General features: G+C 36.0%; 1 protein-coding gene across 1 annotated transcript; it reads left to right on the top strand.

The window, feature by feature from the left end:
* Positions 1-1,220: 1,220 nt before the first annotated feature.
* Positions 1,221-19,301, top strand: LOC101747197 (uncharacterized). Its single transcript, XM_038020617.2, has 14 exons — positions 1,221-1,731; positions 1,864-2,907; positions 3,275-3,417; positions 3,538-7,889; positions 8,532-8,662; positions 9,246-9,327; positions 10,459-10,607; positions 11,496-11,591; positions 12,061-12,259; positions 13,473-13,621; positions 14,666-14,822; positions 14,956-15,055; positions 15,935-16,045; positions 17,094-19,301. The coding sequence occupies exons 2-14, from the start codon at positions 2,049-2,051 to the stop codon at positions 17,400-17,402; spliced, it is 6,837 nt and encodes a 2,278-aa protein (XP_037876545.1). The 5' UTR covers positions 1,221-1,731; positions 1,864-2,048; the 3' UTR covers positions 17,403-19,301.
* The last annotated feature ends 1,649 nt before the right edge of the window (positions 19,302-20,950 follow it).

The following is a 20,950-nucleotide window of genomic DNA, read 5'->3' as shown; positions in this document are numbered from 1 at the left end:
GGAGCTCATTCCATAGCCGGATGGTACGTGGCAAAAAAGATCTCTGGAAACGCACTGTGGATGACCGCAGTGGCTCCAGGTAGTACGGATGAACTCTACTCCAGTGGCGGGCGGTGCGATGGTAAAAACGAGATGCTGGTATCATCTCGAACAATTCTTCAGAGCACTCCCCATGGAACATACGGTACAAAATACAGAGGGAACCGAAGTCCCTCCGCAGACCCAGAGGCTCCAAGTCCAGAGGACTTTTTGGAGCATCCCGAGAATTTACGTCCAGCGGCTTTGTTTGATTTTCGCACATTTGTGCACTGTCACAGATATTAAACAGTTAATAAACCACCGTTATTACATGTTGAAACCTGAAGAAACATTAAAAAGACAAATTAGAACAAATCACACAACTTCACTCCTCGCGTTCCCGCCAAAAAGCTCTTTTTTTAAGGGATTTTATGACTTGGTAACTAAGATCTTTAGGTCAAGTCTTATTTTAATTTGAATGAAAAAATTTTTAAATGAAAAATTATATTCCATTCGATTTTGGAATTTTTTATGGGATAATATTATTTTCCGAAAACTGATTAACTTACGACGTATTTCACTATAAACTATATAAAACACGTATTCAAATACTCTAAGTAGTGTTTTAGGACTATAACATATATTCAGTTTCTTAGAATGTAATGAAATAAATGAGCTCAAAATCACTGCGGTCTCTTATTTTACTTATTTTCCATAGTACGAAAATTTTAGTTTTTAGAGTAATAATTATTTATTGTTTTGATATTTTCTCTGATAATTAAGTAATATCAATGAAGTTACGACAGTCATGTATGTTATTTATATTATCGTAGTAAAAAATAGTCAAAGACCAATGTATGGGACATCAACATTGCGGCTATGGTCAAAAAATTTGAGAAATGCTCAACTAATATTTAAATTTGATCTATGCTGAAAATATCTGCCTACAAAATATTTCAATCTGTGAAAAATATTTCAGTTTGTTCTTAATTAAAATTGGTAGTCAATATAATTATTTACAGTTTTTGACCAACAAAATATCTATTTTAACATTTTCATTTTGATTAAATTTCTTAAAATGTACATTTCACTTGGATATGTTATTCACTCTTTAATTTAAAAAAATTGGCAAACGATCTCTTGAAAAATCTGAAGTTAGCTGTTTCTATGTGTGAGTGCCTCGCAACGTCAAAGTTTACTTCACTTTTTGTTACGCACACAGCTTAACACTATTCGTGTGTTTTCGCGGTACTGAGAGCGTCGTTCGTCTGTGGTTGAACATAATTCTCAAAATATTTAGAATAAACTACACCTATAATCAGTGTTTAATGTTATTTTTTCGTTTTAGTGTTAATTGACTTTTAACTTCTCATGCCGTAATTATATCCAAAAGCAAGCGGTCTAGTGATACGAGAAATTGAGATGGCGCGTGCATGACCGTATAATATTAGGTCCTCTCCGCGTAATAAATTAGGACTTTGCTCGAACGATAATAAATCGTCAGCAAATTTAATTAATGTTATTGCATCTAGATAATTTATTGTTTATAAAAATACTGTTGGCAAATTCGATACTATTAGGAGTGTTGTGAAAAAAAGGAATTTAAGTTTTCGACATTAAGAGTTTGATAGGTACAGCAAAGAGTCGGCCTTTTGCATCAATTGTGTACATCAAATCATTAAATTGAACGTCAAAATTGCACTGTGTTATCTAGTAAGTGTGTAATACATATTTTAATTCATGATTTTACGCTGTTTGTTCGATAAAAATGAATATTTTATTCAAATATTGAATTAACCTATTTGCATTGGAAAACGAAACTTCATTTTGATTCTTTTGTTTCAGAACCTTAACATAGACGCTTTGTGGCGTTCGAAATCAGTAAAAAGCGAACAGAAGTCGCTGTATCTTTTTTCGATTCACGCATTTATCATGTTTTTTATACACATACACAAGTTTCTGAATACGATATCTATCTGAGTTACGTCAGCGACGCGTTCGAGAACGTTGAAGATTTCTTCATTTAAAAAATGGAAGATTCAGAAGACAATATCATGACTACTGAAGATGTCAAAAATGTGGATAATCCAACAACTGTTCGTGTTAAACCAAAGAAAAGATCCATTGTTGAGCGGGAACTTGAAACTAACTTGACTGCTAGAATCACTTCACCGCTCACAAATCGGGATAGGACAAGCACAAGTCGGTATGGTCGAGCTCGCAGACTCAAGATTGAGACTGAAGTGTCAGACTTAAAGAAGGTCATTCCTGATGTTCTAAAGAGTAATCAAAATGAAAAGTCACCAGTTAAAGCACAGTCACCTGTGTATAAGATGCATGCTTCAAATTCACCGATGAAGATGGAATCACCGAAAAGGCAAATAGAGGCTTTTGTGGCCCAAGGTCAAAATAGTCAGCAAGAAAACATATCAGTTAACTGTTTTGATTCTGATGATATTTCACCAGAAAATAGATTACCTAAGATATTTGTTAGGAAAGACATAATGAAATCTAAAGACACTAAGCTGGGCAAAAATGTTTTCTCGCCAAAAAAATCCCAAAAAATTAACAGTCATCTGAACAACCTCTTGGAACGTACTTCAGCTAATTTCAATATGAACAAATCCAAAGACTATATTGAGAACTTGTCTGTGGTTAAAACTTTAGATTTTGACAGTAAAAAAAAGAAGAAAGAGAATAAAGAAAGCAAGAGTAATATCAATACAGTAAAAGAAAATAAAACTGCACCTAAAAATGAGGTGTTTGATTTAGAAGCTCAGTGTCTGTACCAGGTGGGAGACCTTGCCTGGGCTCGAATGGGTACATATCCATTCTGGCCAAGCATCATCACTAGGGACCCTTTAAGTGGGCTCTTTGTAAAAAAGAAGTGTAAGTATGAACAATAGCTGGAATAAATCCAGAGATATTTCATAATAAAGACATAAGAAATGTATAGAAATAAAAACCTAAATATAATTATATTGTACTTCATTCACATGATTCATTATGATTTGTATAAATGGTAAAAAATAACCAGAGATATTGGTGCTGGCAACTGAAGTCATTTAAATTGAAAACAACCATCTTAATATATTATTTGCTTTCAATATGTATTAGAAGTCATTTTACAGTGATATAATATTAGATATGATCGTAGCTTTCTAAGGAGTTTTTTCAAATCCATGCCATTAGTATACCCAAGTAAAAAGAGAACACCAGAATTCTTCATAATTTATTACATGAACTAATTTTGCAGTGTTTGGTCGTGTAGAAAGAAACATTATACATGTTACCTTCTTTGGGGACAATGGTCGAAGAAGTTGGATTGTTGAAAACATGTTGAGGAGGTTCATGGGCCTTGCTGAGTTTCAGATGACTAAAGAACAATTTACTTCAGAGGTAACTAAAAATACCATTGGTATATGGTATAATTTCATGTGCTACCAAAAATATCATCTTTAATCAAAACTTAATTAGCTCACTAAAATTTACTTATACAATATAATATTTGTTTTATAGGACAAGAAGAAAGATCCTAAATTATATTCATCATTTTCTATATCTGAAAAGAAACAGCCTTTGTGGATGACGTCAGTTGAAGAAGCTGAAATGCTTTTAAGAGAACCAAAGCGTTTACGTATTGATTTACTGAATGAAATGCTTGTCAGGTCTAGAACTTCGAAACATTTGCCTAAAGGTCACAAAAGTGGGAAAATTTCACGTGCAGATAGTGATGTTTCACTTAGCGAAAGTTTGTATGACACACTCTTCTCTGAAGATGATGGTAAACCGGATGAAGATGGGAACAATTCTAGAAAGAAATCCCTAGACGTCTCTGAAGTGGTGACGGCTTGCTTGGATAACATGGCAGCCAAAACTGGCATAACAAAGATTCAGAAGCAATCTCACATGGACAGGTGGCTGCAAAAGGCAAAGTCGAAAACACCAGAAAAGACGCAAGTAAAAGCTTTAGTTTCCGTTAATTTAGTCGAAAATAAGATGAAAAATGATTGTAGTAGTAAAAAGAACAAACAACATATTGCTGATGAAACTGTCAGTAAATCATACAGTTTGAGAAAATCGAATGAATCTCAGAATTTTTCGGAGAGTCACAGCGAACATGATTATAGTAAATTTGTTTCAGATGATGAAAGCCCTGAAGAAGGCATAGGGAAGTCGGAAAAGTTTGAATATATATCTTTAGATGAGTCCGGAAGTGGTATTGGTTTTATTGCAAAAGTCGAATCGCTCGCCGACGAAAATATCGATGAAAATTATTGTGAGAATTCTAATGAAAGTTCTGAAAATGCCAAAAGTGTTCTTGACACAGTTCCTAAATCAAATGGTATTGAAAATGATAAACCTATAAGTGAATCTAAGCCAGTGTCTTATGACTTTAGTGTTCAATTAGATTCTTGTAATGAAAAAAGTGATTCAGAGAAATTAAATGACAGTAGTAAGAAGAGTAAATTATATATTAGTAATGGTGGTTCTTCTGAAGAAAATAATGCACATAATCATAAAAGTATGAATACAGATTCTAAAGAATATTGTGTAAAAAATATCTCTGTTGTTAATGACAATGAAAGTGTTACTAACAATAATATAGATAAATCTACAATTTATAGTGTTAGGGAAGAAGAAGAAGGAAGAAGTGATTGCCTTAAAAACTGTGTAGATAGTACAAATGCAGATAACGAAGATGTTTATTCTGACGAAGTCAGCTCTGTTGAATCTTTAGTTTGGAGCCCTTTAACTGTAGCTGGTAACTCCGACACTGAGAAGGATATGCTTGAAGATGATATATTTACAAAAGATTTTGAAGATAATCAAGAACTTAATTACAAAAGGGATGTTAAAGAAACTGATCTGGAAAAATCTGATATAAAATCTATAGCAGAACAAAGTAAGCATTTCGTAGTATCTATGAATATGGATAAAACTATGAATACTGAAGATAAAATTAGTGATGATAGTAACAATCTACATGCCCAAGCTACAATTAAAAATAATATTTCCGAAGTTGGTCAAAGAACTGAAGCGGTTAATCATGAGACTGAAGAAAACCATGTGAATGAAAAAACTATGCAAAATGAAATTGCTACACCGAATTTAATAACTAGTTCAGGTGGAATTGTGACTGAAATATCTGTAACCAAAGATTCGGATCTCGATAGTATAAAAAATTCTGAGAGTGAAGATGAACATCACGTCAAAGTTAGAGGGGTGGTGAAGAAATCATCGTCGAGCCTAAACGCATCTACAAATAAAAATCCTTTAAATAAGGTTAGTAGTACAAAAGTCACCACGTCTGAGAGCTCCATTAATTCGAATTGTCTAAATTCTGAAAATAAAAATGTTCAAAGTATAAATTCTGTAACTTCAACTACAAAAAAAATGCCTGAAGAAAATAAGCGAAAGGGAGATGAGAGTCAACAACTAACAAATGGTCACATAGATAATCCTGAAGTAGATGAGACAAAATCTGGGAGAAACTGTGCCTATAAAGATGTGGAGATACCTGGTTTTGATGTAGAAGGAGAATCTATTGATAGTGAGGATAGCGAAATAGTTGTAAATAAAATTAAGAGTAAATTACCTCTCAAACAGAAAAAAACCACATTAAAAGATCCAGAGTTCCTAAAATATTTAGAAATGAAACAAGATGCTGTTATGGACGAACATCCCGAACTAAATGAAATGCAAATAGTCGAATATTTACATAATACATGGCTGTATGAGAAAAACAATGAAACTAAAAAAGCCAATGACTTAGATCATCCTAATTTCGTGAAAGGTCTAGAAGAGGGCATTCGTAAAAAAGTGAATCGTGCAAACAGGGTTTCTAAGGATAGCAATAAGAACAGAAGTAGAAACGTTGAATATGTTGCTGCCGGTGAAGACATTGCATCAATTTATTCAGATGAAAGATCCAGATCGCCCATAATATCAATGGACAAACAAGAAGAGATGCTTCGTACTAGACAAAAGACTAATGCGGATTCCACAAAAAGTGATAGTAAAAAAGAAGTCGCGACTAAAATCAGCGAGGAAAAAACTAGTGATCAATTAATAGAAAAAGTTCAATCAAGTACTGAAACTAAACAGAACTCGAAAGAAATTCAATCATCTCTAAGCAGATTACGGTTGAAAATTAACGGGTCGTCGCCAATGAAATCCCCTCGGCGGGTTGATTCTCAGGCCGGTGACGAAAATGTCGACAAGAATTCTCCACTTCATAAAATGAAAGAAGAACTAGAGTTAGAAACTACATCGATCGACTCAGAATCGAGTGACGCGCCATTGATCTACCGTAAGCTAAGACAACGGAATGCCAAAGAAAGTAAAAGTCCGGATTTGAAAAAGGCCGCGGATAATTACGAAACAATCTCCATAGAGTCCGGAGATAGCGACGTGGCTCTCATTAAACGCAAACAGAAAATAAAAAACGATAAGAACGACAAGAATTCTGACGATCCTGAGTTTTTGAAGTATCTGGAATTGAGACAAGATGCTCTGATAGACGAAAACCCGCAGCTCACTGAAGAAGAAATAAAGAATTATTTGTACAAAACATGGATCTACGAAGAGAATTCTAAACATGAACTTAAAAAGAGTGACGATATAGAACAGTCAGTTTTAATCAAAGGCTTGAACGATGATGTAGCACGGCCGAAAAAAATTAAAAAACAAATCAAAGTCAACAAGCACCACATTACCGATTATTTTGAGGTACGCGAGAAATCGAAGAGAAAGAGTATAAAGCCTTATTATAACGAAGAATATTCTGATGATAGTACAGAAAGCTTTGAGACCAATTTCAATAATAATGTTGACAAAAACGATAACAGTAGATCGGATTCTTCTCCAATCAAAAGTCTTAAATATGATTCCAAGACGAAAACGGAATACGATGGGTCTGAAGACGAGTTTACGAAATATCAGTCCTATTTTGATGACCTGCTCCGACCTAAGCCGAATGTATTCAAAGGCATGATCCGAGAGAAAGTATGTGACATTTGCGAGAATGCTGGCAGGCTTGTGAAGTGTCGCGGCTGCAATGCGATGTTCCACGTTGATTGCACTAAAAAGCAAGCTGAAAATATAGAAATGACCGGACCGACTCGTGGCCGTAAGAAAAAAAAGAAAGTTGGCAGGAAACCGAAAAATTCAGATGACTTTGAAAACATCAGTGATGACAAAATTAACGATATCTCAGAGGAAAACGTTTCAATGGAGGAAATAGAAATGGAACCTTTAGTGGTTGATGCAGAACTTTTCGAAAGAGAAATGAAGGTTAAGATGAAAGAACTACTTGACAGCAATGAGGAAATACAATACGATTGTTACTCCAACGAAGATAGCATTCTCTGGGCTAATTCCATCGCTGGACGCTGTGAAATCGTCGACGTTCAGCTAAAACGTAGAGATTCCACAAAAGAACCGGACTATTCAGATTTCAAATGCAACAATTGCCAGAAATACGATACGCCAATATGTTTCGTGTGCAAATTGGCGGTCACGAAAAACGGCTCTTCCTTACGACAGAGGTGCCACGTAGGCCATTGTCACAAATACTATCATTTGGAGTGCTTAGAGCATTGGCCGCAGACTCAGCTAAGTTCCGGGGAGCCATCAATGAAGAACAAGAGGGTTAATGAGCATTTCGAGACCTTGACGTGTCCAAGGCACGTCTGTCACACGTGCGTGTCCGACGACCCACGCGGATGTAAGACGCGCTTTAGTGGAGACAAACTGGCCAGATGCGTGAGATGTCCAGCGACCTATCATTCGTTTACGAAGTGTATACCTGCCGGTTCCCAGATCCTAAACGCCTCGCATATTATATGCCCGAGACATTACGAGCATAGGTGAGTTGAGCGTATTATGTCATATTTAGAAAATATCTAGAACGTTCTCTCCATATTCAAAATATCCACCTGTAGGTTTCATTATACCTTTTGTATGTAATTCACTACTAGAGACAATTGTCAGCACAGCACTACCGCTACCCAGCTTGGGATAAGAGTGAAGTTTCAATTGCTTTACCATAATACCTCGCTTAAAACGTACGATTGCTTCGCGTCAATAATGAGACGATTGTGATGCCGTCAATTTTAGAGCGTTTCCGTTCTAAAATAGTGCATAAAATTCAGTAGCTCAAGGCAGTATTATGAGATCAATAGCCACACCTCTCATTCCGATCCTGAATAACAAACCACAATAGTGCAACCATTGTCCGTTTCTGTCCTCTACAGATTATACTTTAAAATGTAACCCACGCCTTGAAATGGACATAAATTTATATTATTATTTTTTCAATTTCGAACGGCGGTTCGAATGCTGTGCCACATAGTTAGGAGGCTGGTACACACGGAGCAACAAAATAGAATTAGATAAATATTAGAGCTCGGAGCATGTCCACAATTTTAGTTTAGATTGATATGTCAGATCCTCGGATCTCAAAATATAATGAAAGTATGTAATAAAATATAGTTTCGAAATATTTTCAGGCCAGGAAAAGTATCATGCCACGTGAACACAGGTTGGTGTTTTATATGCGCATTGGGTGGCTCCCTCATTTGTTGTGAATACTGTCCAACTTCATTCCACGCCGAGTGCTTGAACATAGATCCTCCTGAAGGTATCTTCATTTTATTAATATCAATTTGTGTGTGCATAACTGTGTGCAGTTTGTTGATGTGCTTTAGTGTTTATGCATGTGTGATGTGGAGATCATGAATGTGTATGAGTATAGATGTTCATGTGTGTGTTTCATTTACAAAAACATAAATCATGTTAAATTTATGAAAGGCTTGAAATTGGATGGGTTAGGAAGGGTAGGTAATCAGTTTTTAATTTTTAATCAAAACTTTAATGTAAAATAGATTTTACAAGCATTTACAATATTGTCTTAAATTGTAACATGATAAAGAGTATTTCTAATCTATATTTAAATAAAGAGACAGAACGGTTCAGTATCATTTTCTCCCCTGTTTCTGTACTGATTATCTTCTTATTTTTTATGTAGTGGCTATTGCCAATGTAATCTGATAAAAAATGGATTTTATTTAAAAGTCAACGTCGACAAGACAAAAGAGAAAATATAATACATGCATTGGATTGAAGCCTTGAATTCGGTCTGTGATTATGCTCTATTCTTGATCAACAAGATCACGTATGCGGTCCACAAACAAACGTAAATAATCTATTTATACCTTTCTCAGGTGGCTACATGTGTGAAGACTGCGAAACAGGACGCCTGCCACTGTACGGTGAAATGGTGTGGGTGAAACTAGGACATTACAGGTAATTTTTTGTTATCCGCTTCTCGTTTTTTTTAATTTATTTTTTTATTGCTTAGGTGGGTGGACGAGCTCACAGTCCACTTGGTGTTAAGTGGTTACTGGAGCCCATAGACATTTACAATGCAAATGCGCCACCCACCTTGAGAAATAAGTTCTAAGGTCTCAGTATAGTTACAACGGCTGCCCCACCCTTCTAACCGAAACGCATTACTGCTTCACGGCAGAAATAGGTGGGGTGGTGGTACCTACCCGTGCGGACTCACTTGAGGTCCTACCACCAGTAAAAATGTATGTATTATATGTAAATGTATTACGTGATCTTACGTGAACACATTGGAGTGCAACAGAGTACATCCCTATTCTCTTTTCATTGTTTAGTCATCCATGTACAGTGCAATTTCTTCTTCATAAACCACTTGTCGTCTGGCTCTGAAATAAATTCACCTCTGTGGTGTTGTCTGGTCTTAGTGTTTGTTATACGTGTTCCAAGGATCTAAATGTCTATAACTGTATAATGTGTCCTTGATGCAGCTTAGGTTCTTGAGTGACAACCACATCGAGTTCAAAAAGAGACTAGCTGCAATTAACGATTAGGAAGCACTAGAAGTCGCCGTGGTCTAACGGATAAGACGTCCGGTGCATTCGTGTTGAGCGATGCACCGGTGTTCGAATCTCAGGCGGGTACCAATTTTTCTAATGAAATACGTACTCAGCAAATGTTCACGATTGACTTCCACGGTGACGGAATAACATCGTGTAGTAAAAATCAAACCCGCAAAATGATAATTTGCGTAATTACTGGTGGTAGGACCTCTTGTGAGTCCGCGCAGGTAGGTACCACCAACCTGCCTATTTCTGCCGTGAAGCAGTAATGCGTTTCGGTTTGAAGGGCGGGGCAGCTGATGTAACTATACTTGAGACCTTAGAAATCGTATCTCAAGGTGGGTGGCGCATTGACGTCGTAAATGTCTATGGGCTCCAGTAACCACTTAACACCAGGTGGGCTGTGAGCTCGTCTACCCATCTAAGCAACAGAGGTTACATCCTAGCTCTCGAATAGGCTAGAACAAATACCGTAATTACCATAGAGCTTATTACTAAAATATTGATTCTGTTCCTATTTATTTTGTAGATGGTGGCCAGGCATAATTCTACATCCCTCGGAAATACCCGAGAACATTATGGCAGTTAAGCACAGTCACGGTGAATTCGTGGTTCGTTTCTTTGGGCAGTATGATCATTACTGGGTGAATAGAGGCCGAGTGTTCCCCTTTCAGGAAGGTAAATTTAATTGGAACTAATGTAAATTTATTACTGTTAATTTATTATTATGCCATATTGCAAATTCTTTCTATGTAATTAATGCACTTAACATAGTGTAATAAAACAAAAATGATGAAATTTAATAATTGAGTGGTAAAACGATGTCGTGTTTATTAACACAAGATTGTTGAATGGTTGATATAGTATACACATGCCGCCTAAAATAAATTGATTTGGTTCAAACACTAAAATTGAATTGTTTAAACTATTTAAAGTAATTAAAACTTGCAGACATTTTTTAATTAAAATCACACAGGTTAAAATACTATTATTTCTACACAATGGAGTTAAAATCGTAACAAATTAATTCAATCCAACAGCCTAGTGTTGAAGGTAAAAGGCATAGTGCAGAACATAAATAAATTTACGAATATCGAAGAAATATTGAAATAATTTATGTTTTAAGAGAAAGGCGTTTGGAATGTTTGTTTGGAGAGGCTGCACCTATTGTGCAATTAAATTGTTAATACATGTGAATAGGGCTCAATAACAAAACATTAACTACAAAATAATTGTTTTTTAAGATGTATATTACCTTTTGTATTTTATACTAGATTTTATCTGCGCGTTCGTCAATTGCAAGACACAACTTTTATGTAATGCAAACTAGCCGTACTCGCCCGCTTCGCTGGGCATTTCAAATTAACATTATTATTTATGGTCATTATTATTAGGGAGTCCAACACTCATATAAATATTAACCTATACATTAAGTACATGTATTTTCTACATGGATACCAAGTTTCAAGTAAATCAGATGCATGGTTCAGGAGTTATATCGGAACATCCGTAAAAACCACTAGATTTATATATTAGTATAGATACGCTATATTTCATTTGACACAGGTGATTCTGGTCGAGTGTCGAGTCAAAAATCAAAGATAGACGCAGCGTTCACCACAGCAATGGAGCACGCGCAGCGCGCCTGCGAAATATTAAAAAGTGAGTGAGTGAAATTAAACATAAAACCATAAAAGTAGTTAGAGAAAATATTGAACATCAGTTCTTCTATCGGATACCTACAGCTGAAGATGACAAAGACGGAATTCAAATAATATCGATCTATATTATTTTTTAAAAATTTTGTAATGTAAAGAAATACCTTCAACTGGTATGTGAAGTCAATGACCTTGTGCATACACTGACTCGCCTTAGACTTTCAGTAAGGACTTCAATCAATAATAATTAAATTTAGAGGAAAGTATGCTGTATTGCACACTAATATAAAATCTAAACAAATGCAAGACATAAAATACAAAATATACAATGAGAGATTGAATCATCAAGCTTGATCTTTTCCATCAGGTGGACATGATTCATCTTAAGAAATAAATTTGAGCCTGTGAAATTATTTATTCAATAAAATTGTTTATGCAATACAATTTAGTCTCCACCTTCTGTTTTATACAAGGTGCACAGCAAAACGACGAAGAGTCATCAGACATTGCGTCGTCTCTACTGCCACCGCACTACGTTAAGTTGAAAGTGAACAAGCCATGTGGCTCTCTCTGCGGTTGGAAACTGGATGATCCCGAGCTATCTCTGACCCAGTGTGAATGTGATCCAACAAATGAAGATCCTTGTGGCCCGTACTCACAGTGCTTGAACAGGTATCTATTTATATTTGAAATTCAGTATCAATAACAAGACTTACTGCTGTCTGCTGACATTAGTGACCAAAGTGATCAGTCTGTTATCTTATACTTCAGACTGGATACCAAGAATGCAGAATGGAGAGCACCGCTCATGCAGGCGTTCTATTGGCTACTAATGATTCAATTTTAGTTCCCTTTACATAAGATTTCGCCGGAAACCCTCGGTATAAAGCAAAGCCTTCTAATTTGTTTTTTTTTATTGCTTAAATCGGTGGACGGGCTCACAGCCCACTTGGTGTTAAGTGGTTACTACGGCCCATAGACATCTACAACGTAAATGCGCCACCCACCTTGATATATAAGTTCTAAGGTCTCAGTATAGTTACAACGGCTACCCCACCCTTCGAACCGAAACGCATTACTGCTTCACGGCGGAATTAGGCGGGGTGGTGGTACCTACCCGTACGGACTGAGAAGAGGTCCTACCAGCAGTATTAACGCAAATTATAATTTTGCGGATTCGATTTTTATTACACGATGTTATTCCTTCACCGTGGAAGTCAATCGTGAACATTTGCTGAGTACGTATTTCATTAGAAAAATTGGTACCCGCCTGGTTATGCCTTTACTTTTAATATTTTTACATAACCTAATAGGACCAGACGGTGGGGCCGGAATCCGTAAACATGGTCCAATAATGCCGCCACCCTTGTGATAAATGATTAAACAGTGAACATTCTGAGGAATTGTTAGAGATTCTGTACGCTCTGTTCTGTTCATTTACATACATCTTGGCCCCGACTAGCTTTTGACATGAGAACTTCTTATAATTCGATGGAGCCGGCTGCACGCACGAAAAAACATGACTCATTGAGTCGTTCCATTTAAGACTTGAAGTGCAAGCGAGAGCGCGCAACGAGCGACAAAGAGGCACAATCGGCCTCCGCGTTCGGCAGCGTTCGACATCTATCTCTCTCCTACTTGAGTGAGCGATGCATCCGCGTGGACAGCTGCTATACAATAACACATTTATATGTTTTCGTCAAGTATGATGCTCAGTGAAAAGTGAATGTGGTGTCAATTGTTTATAGCAACGATAATTGCGATAATTGAAAAATGAAACCATTCCATCAGTATTTTCTTATGACGTTGTCACGTTCAACTGTCTTCAGTAAACCGACCTTACAGACAACCGATTTTATTTTTTATTTTATTTGATTCTCTACAGAATGTTGTTAACGGAATGCGGCCCGACATGCAGAACGGGCGAGCGATGCAACAACAGAGCGTTTGAGAAACGACAGTACCCGAAGCTCGTGCCTTATCGTACGCCACAAAGAGGCTGGGGACTCAAGACTTTGGAAGACATCAAAGCCGGTATGTTACTTTGACGGTTTTTTTTATTGCCCTTGTAGGCAGACGAGCATACGGCCCACCTGTTGAGTGGTTACCGTTGCCCATGGAAATCAGCAATGCCAGAAGCAGAGCCAAGCCGCTGCTTAGCAGAGCCAAGCCGCTGCCTTAACAATAAATTATAATTTTTTTGGACTAAATTAAGTACTGCGAAGCTGCCATCTGATGTTTTGTAGTTACGGAAGGCTATAGACATGGGAACGTGAAAACCATCCGTCTTGAAGCACGAGGTTAGTCTCAATCGCATTAAAACAATCGGCAAGCGATGTGACTATGCCAATGTTTGGAGTCCACAGGGAGATGTAATTTGTTCAATATTAAAAAAAAATGTAATATAAAAAAATATATCTAATATTAAAAAAAAAAAGACATGCCTGCTGAGTTTCTTGCCAATTCTTATCAGGACGGAGGCTAGTTTTTGTGAATTGGCGGTAGTTCTTTTGACGTTCAACAAGTATGTACTTTCATTTATGTTGAATAAAAAAAATTTGATTTGATTTGATTTGATTTGATTTGTTCTAAGCATACATACTAACCTAACACATATTCATGAATTACTTCCAGGATGAAGGAATAATATGAAGTAATCTAAAAAAAATTAAGGCAAATTTAGATTTAGAAATTTGCATTATAGCCATTGGTAGGTCGTATTGTCAGTTCACACGGGTATAATCCATAATCATTGACACTTCTCTCTTTTGTTTAAATGTCACTTAACATTATGAATAAAAAAAAGCACTACTAATTCCTACTGCTAACAAGTGACTTCCAAACAAAACAATTTATATATCTATTTTCATAATACACGAACGTAATTTACAATGTAATAGTTACAATAAAGAATGGTATATTTTTGGTGCGATTTTATAAATTGCTATTCACAGACATTGCATATCAAATCTGAATCTCTGGTAGCCATATAAAGCTGAAATCATTCAAAACTCAGACTAGTTAGTCTGAGTTAAAACACGTTATTAGTTAATAGCTTGTTTTTTATTTAATTCCCAGGTCAATTCGTGATAGAATATGTCGGGGAATTAATAGACGAGGAAGAGTTTCGCCGCAGGATGCGGAGAAAGCACGAGATCAGAGACGAAAACTTCTATTTTCTCACTTTGGACAAGGAGAGGATGATTGATGCGGGACCAAAAGGGAATCTTGCCAGGTGAGCTTTACAATCTGCTAGAAAAAATCTAACCTATAACACTTAGTCTTAGATTAATTAGTGTAATATTTAAGTTGGACATTGAAATTGTCACCGTAATTAAAATTTTATAATGTATACTTTTTGTTTTTAGATTTATGAACCATTGCTGTGAACCGAACTGCGAGACTCAGAAGTGGACAGTACTGGGGGACATTAGAGTCGGCCTGTTTGCTATTAATGATATACCAGCGGTAAGTTTGAGTATGGATTTAAACATTGAGTTTGTTGGTAGAAGAGCTCGCGTGGTCTGTAACCACTGTTTTGACTAGATCTTTATACTGGTGGTAGGACCTCTTGTGAGTCCGTACGGGTAGGTATCACCACCCCGCCTATTTCTGCCGTGAAGCAGTAATGCGTTTCGGTTTGAAGGGTGGGGCAGCCGTTGTAACTCTACTTGAGACCTTAGAACTGATATCTCAAGGTGGGTGGCGCATTTACGTCGTAAATGTCTATTGACTCCAGTAACCACTTAACCCCAGGTGGGCTGTGAGCTCGTCCACCCATCTAAGCAATAAAAAAAGAATATTCATTACTCGGATAGAACGTACAACAAAGTTAATGAAGTTTTTTTTCGATAAACTTTTTTTGTTATTTTGTTGCCGCCAGGTTTTCATTTAGCGCAAAAAAATCCAACAAAGAAGGAATATTTGTTTGTCTGGTATTTTAATGTGAAACATTTGTAAAGTTCCTTGGTGTATTTATAATACGCAAATAATAGGAATTATAAACAATTTATTGCCTTTCATAGAAACTTAGACTTTCATGGTAAATAAAAAAATAAAGAAAAGGCATAAGGTTTATATAGACAAAGGAGTCTCAAGAGACATACTGGACCAGCCTAAAGCTCATCACTCTGGGCTATAAGGGCTAAGAGGATCATAATGAAAAGGAGGTGGCTCAACTCATGCTGAAGTGGATGCAGTGTTGATCTTCATTCATCCACATTCCCAGTCCATTGTAGGCTGATCTCCCCTCCAACTTGGACTTTTCGAAAGAGAAGACGGGAGCTTAGTGCTGTACCACCAGTAACAACAAGTATTTGTGTTATAAAAAATATATTTGTTTCACAGCACAGCGAGGTTACGTTCAACTATAATTTAGAGAGCGCCGGTATCGAGAAGAAGCGATGCATGTGCGGCGCCAAACGCTGCTCCGGGTACATCGGAGCTAAACCGAAACAGGTAATATATTGAACTATTTGTATACTCGATAAACTATTATTATATCAAGGGGTGAAATACTATTTGGTTTAAGCGACATTTCACTTAACTAGTGGTCCCGCAGTAGTCGAAATGCGACATTAATTAATTGAAATTATAAGTTTGAACATTATTATGGTTCTGTTTTCAAAGACTATTATACTTATATAATCACAGATTTCGGCAAAACTACACTATAGACAAATAATATTAAAGATAAATAATATTAACCAATTCTCAATTTGACTAAAGACTTTAAGGTTGACAGTAAACAAAGAGTATATATATATGCGTGTGTGTGTGTGTCAAATACATGGTAGTGTGTGTAATGTTTTTTTATTTATTTAATGTGTTATTAATGCATAATTTAAATAAAATATTAGCATTCTGCACTTCTCTATATTCTTTATTCATACTCCTCGGTCCGCGCAATTTTCATAAAAAGGGATACGAAGTTTTAGCTTCACGTATTAATATATAAATACACGACATATATCTTTGTAATTAAAGGAGTGTTTTAATTGGTATTAGCATCAACAGTTCGATGTTTTTAATTGAACTTCAATTAAGTTTACTCCATTCAAATAGCTGAATAAGTTTTATTGTTATGATATTTTTTCAAAATTTTAAACTTTATATGGCTCACCTATAACGTTAAAAGTGTAGCTTGAACCAAATTTTCACCCCTTGATACGTGTATTTGTCTATATAATATCTATATAAGTATATATATTTACACTTATGTATGGTGTTTATGTATTTGTGATTGAATATAAATTTCAATGGCCCTATCATTAATTACTCTGCACTACCTTTGGTTGACTGATCGAGATTCGAGAATGCCTTAGTCATTGAAGGGAGGGGCCAGCCGTTGTAACTATACTGAGACCTTAGAACTCATATCTCAAAATGGGTGGCGGCATTCACGTTGTAGCTGACTATGGGCTACAGTAAACACTTAAAACAGTTGGACATGGTAACATAAAACATGGGACATACAAAAAGGTGTATACATCAGTTAATTTTACAGGATGAATCGCTACTAAAAAAACCGAAAAGACCATACAAGAAACGGAAAATTGAAGAGTCTCCGTCAACTAAAGTCAAGCCTAAGAGACCACTCGGAAGACCGCCGAAGCCAAAAGAACTGACTGAAATCGAAAAGGACCTCCTCATTATCAAGAATGCCACCAACGACATATCCAGTGATGATTCAAATAAACATAGTTCTGAGGGAGACAGACCTAAAGCTATGAAACGGAGACGGGTTAGTTTTAACAATGAAGACAGTGTATCGGTCGATGGGGAAATGCAAAGTAAAAAATCAAAAAGCGATTGAAAACATAGCATGTTATTACATGTTTTACACGACACAAAACTTTTTTAAGGATCAATCTTGTGTTTATTTTGTTAAATATACATCAAGGACTCTGAGTGCGATATTTCTAAAGAGTCTGCAAGGACGGTAATAGTTTAATTAATAAAATAAACACAAAATTAAACCTCAAAGGCCTTTTTGGTAGTACTTTAGATTTGCTATTTCTAAGTTGGCCGGTAGAACTTAGGTGACACAATTTTTTTTAGTGCTATGTTTTTTTTAATTATCATGTGATAAAGTTTACATTAATCAGATCAGACGGTTTAGATTACATTAGAGCTCTCATACCGTAAATTATGAGCCAAAATCGGTCGTTTAAATATAGCAAATATTTTTGGTTTCTATATAAATTTCCAGAAAGACTTGGGTCTGCAAGATTTATTGTTTTGGTGATTTCATTTGTTCAAAGGCCAATTAGAAATGTGTATGTGTAATTTAAGTGATTCTACTTTCAAAGTACAATATGCAATATTTTTGAGTTGTGCAAAACGCCTCAAACAACAAAAACATAAATTACTTATCCATTGACTTCTACGGGAGTGGATTTAGTTAAGTTCAACTTTCTTATAGTGTTGGACGTTTTTAGAAAGATGTATATCAGAGACTTTATTAGTTTTTAATACGTAGTTAATCTTTTTCTTCTCAGTCGTGTCACTCTTGACAGAGTGGTCGTGATCGTCATGTAGTGTTGGAAGGGGCAGACTTGACGCGTCTCACGATGTCGCGCCATCTCTCCCACTGCAGTTTTAATTTGGTCGGTCCATCGCATTAATCTTTTATTTTTAATTATTATTAATGAATTAATTAATATAATTAATTAATAATAGAATTAATTAATATAATTAATTAATAATAATTAAACTTTAATTAATTAAATTAATTAATTAAAGTTAATCTTTACTTAACACTAAATAGGAAAGCTTTTTGACGCACTCACTGACAGTAAATCAGAATCATGTTGGAAGTACCACTTTTATTAATACCTATACCGACCAAGCTTAGTAGATATAAAGACCGGTTTTATAGGACTGGTCTGAGTAACTCATGTTGTAAATTGTTTAACATTTCATCGGGTAAAGAAGTCTTGAATTTCTGCCAAAAAATTGACTGAGGAAAGAGAAACATAATTGTCACATTTTTTTCTTGGGTCTGACCTTTTGTCTAGGTTTTTAACATTCTCAATTTGCACATGGCAGACAATTTATTTACAATATCTCTTCAATGACCACCCATACACCCTGTATATAGGGAGCATCATCGAACTCGATAAACCCATAACAAAAAAACAAAAAAAAAGCTAAATATATCCGAAGTCAACTCACTTTGGCACATCCGGATAATAATTAATTGAAGATTTGAAATAATTTGGTTTTTAAGTCTAGAGACGATATCGATAATAGTATTAAGTTTCATATCGATAATGGCTCATCGAAAATCGACTTTGATACTTACAAGCTGCGGGCACGGTGTTGTAAAATTTATCTTAAGTTATCGGGATCTCGTTTTTTTTTTGTGAAATTCATGTTTAGGACTATCAGGTTATAATATCATATAAATAAATAAAAGAATAATGTAAGTTTTGAGATGTAGCAAAATGATCCGTATTCTTTTGAGATACAGTTGGTTTTTGTTTAAAAGCGTATTAGATCTGTTACGAAATTGTTCCTTTTGTGTTTTATGACGTAATTATAAATGAAGGGTATATTGTTGTATTTTTGTGTCGACAAAATGTATGTATAATATCGATAAATTAAACTAAGATTATCGATTTGGGCACATTGATGTAAATAATTAGGCTTTAAGTTAGTTTAAAAGAATGTAGCCATTGAAATAAATATTACTTTGTTACCTATACTGAAAGGGATGTTTTATTTTGTAGATGCTCTTCAAAATGTAAGTAACTTTGTAATCTGTGTATTTTTTAAAAGGAAGTCGTATTGTTTTGCTCTTTTATTGCTTTTTTTTCTCAGTCAGGATCCACAGCGGAAACTCCATGAAAATACTTTGAACTAATTTTTTTTCCTGCCTAAACTGATGGTCTAGAGAGACCATATCAGCGTAACCTTAACTAGTAGGTGAGCTCACGGAGTTCAAACCTGACGATATTGCTAACACGAACTTTAGAAACAGCCGTGCTTCGCAGAATCTACCACCGGATCGGAAACACGACCCACTGAGAAGATCCGGTGAGAAACTCTGTGGGCTGTGTCTGAGGGTTAATTTACTCGCCGAGTCCTTCGTCGTAAGCGACGGGTTCGACGAGAACGGTGACCGGATGTATTGCTGAAGATGGCAGACGGATCTTCCTACCGTTGAGTGGTTACTATCTGTTAATCTCGATTGATTGCTCAGACCATTGTTCACGAAACACGGTACGCAACTCCTGAATAACCGGCCATCGTAGACCCTAGAGATTTATATTGTTCAATATCAGTTCGAAGCTTTCGTTTTCAGATCAGTAGTTAGTTACGAACTACAGAGTTTCCTCCACTAGAGTGACATCAACCCCACGAAAAGCACAGCGGTGCTCTTCAAAAGGGGTTGGCTTCCGAATAACTCTTCGAGAGTTGAGACCCCTTCAGGTTATACAATCCCGATTCTGCGAAGCACCATGGTTCCTGAGGAACGTGGATCTCCACGATGACCTGGAGCTCACCTCTGTCAGTAAGTACAAGCAACAGTCACCGTCCTCGTCGAACCAGTCGCTTACGACGAAGGGCTCGACGAGCGAATTAACCCATAGACACAGCCCACTAAGTTTCTCGCCGGATCTTCTCAGTGGGTCGCGTTTCCGGTGGTAGATTCTACGAAGCACTGCTCTTGCTAGGGTCAGTGCTAGCAACACTCCGGTTTGAGCCCCGTGAGCTCACCTACACACGTTAGGGTGAAGCTGAAATAGCCTCTCAAGGCTATCAGCATAGGTAGGGAAAAAACTTCCACTAGTCATGATGAATTTCAAATAATGGCTCTATATACAATTTTTGGTTTTAATAATGTTCAACGTACATCATAATTAATAATATATTTCGAAAAGAGCAAGCTATGGTTTTATTTACGATTCTTCTAAATCAATTTTTAGTTCCAGAACTTTCAATAAATTAAATAAAACAAACGATTTTTTATCGCGCGTTAAGCATGTGTAGGTAGTTAGCATAATATTGAAATGTGAACAGTGATTACCTACGTAATTAAAACTATTATTACGATTTTCGACTTAGATTTTTTTACGAAAAGGTACCTAGGTTCCACAAATAAACATTCCATTCAAAAATTAAAACCCACACAGACTTTCCGAAACACGCCAGCGCTCACTTGTTTCTTGTTTAACATTCGTCCTGTGTTCGACGAGTAAATAGAATATATATCGCAATCTGGTTTATTTTAAATTTCCGACGGCCGTTAATCTTACGCAAAAGGCGCCTAATGGATTTTTTATTATTTATTTTATTTGCCTACATTTACGTCACAAACCGATAAAAAGTCATTGCTTCCCGAATAGGTACCGACGC

Source organism: Bombyx mori, chromosome 26 (genome assembly GCF_030269925.1).
Source record: "Bombyx mori chromosome 26, ASM3026992v2".
NCBI classification, from domain to species: Eukaryota; Metazoa; Arthropoda; class Insecta; order Lepidoptera; family Bombycidae; genus Bombyx; species Bombyx mori.
The sequence above is the reverse complement of the archived record's forward strand: the minus strand, read 5'-3'. Positions and strand labels throughout refer to the sequence as shown.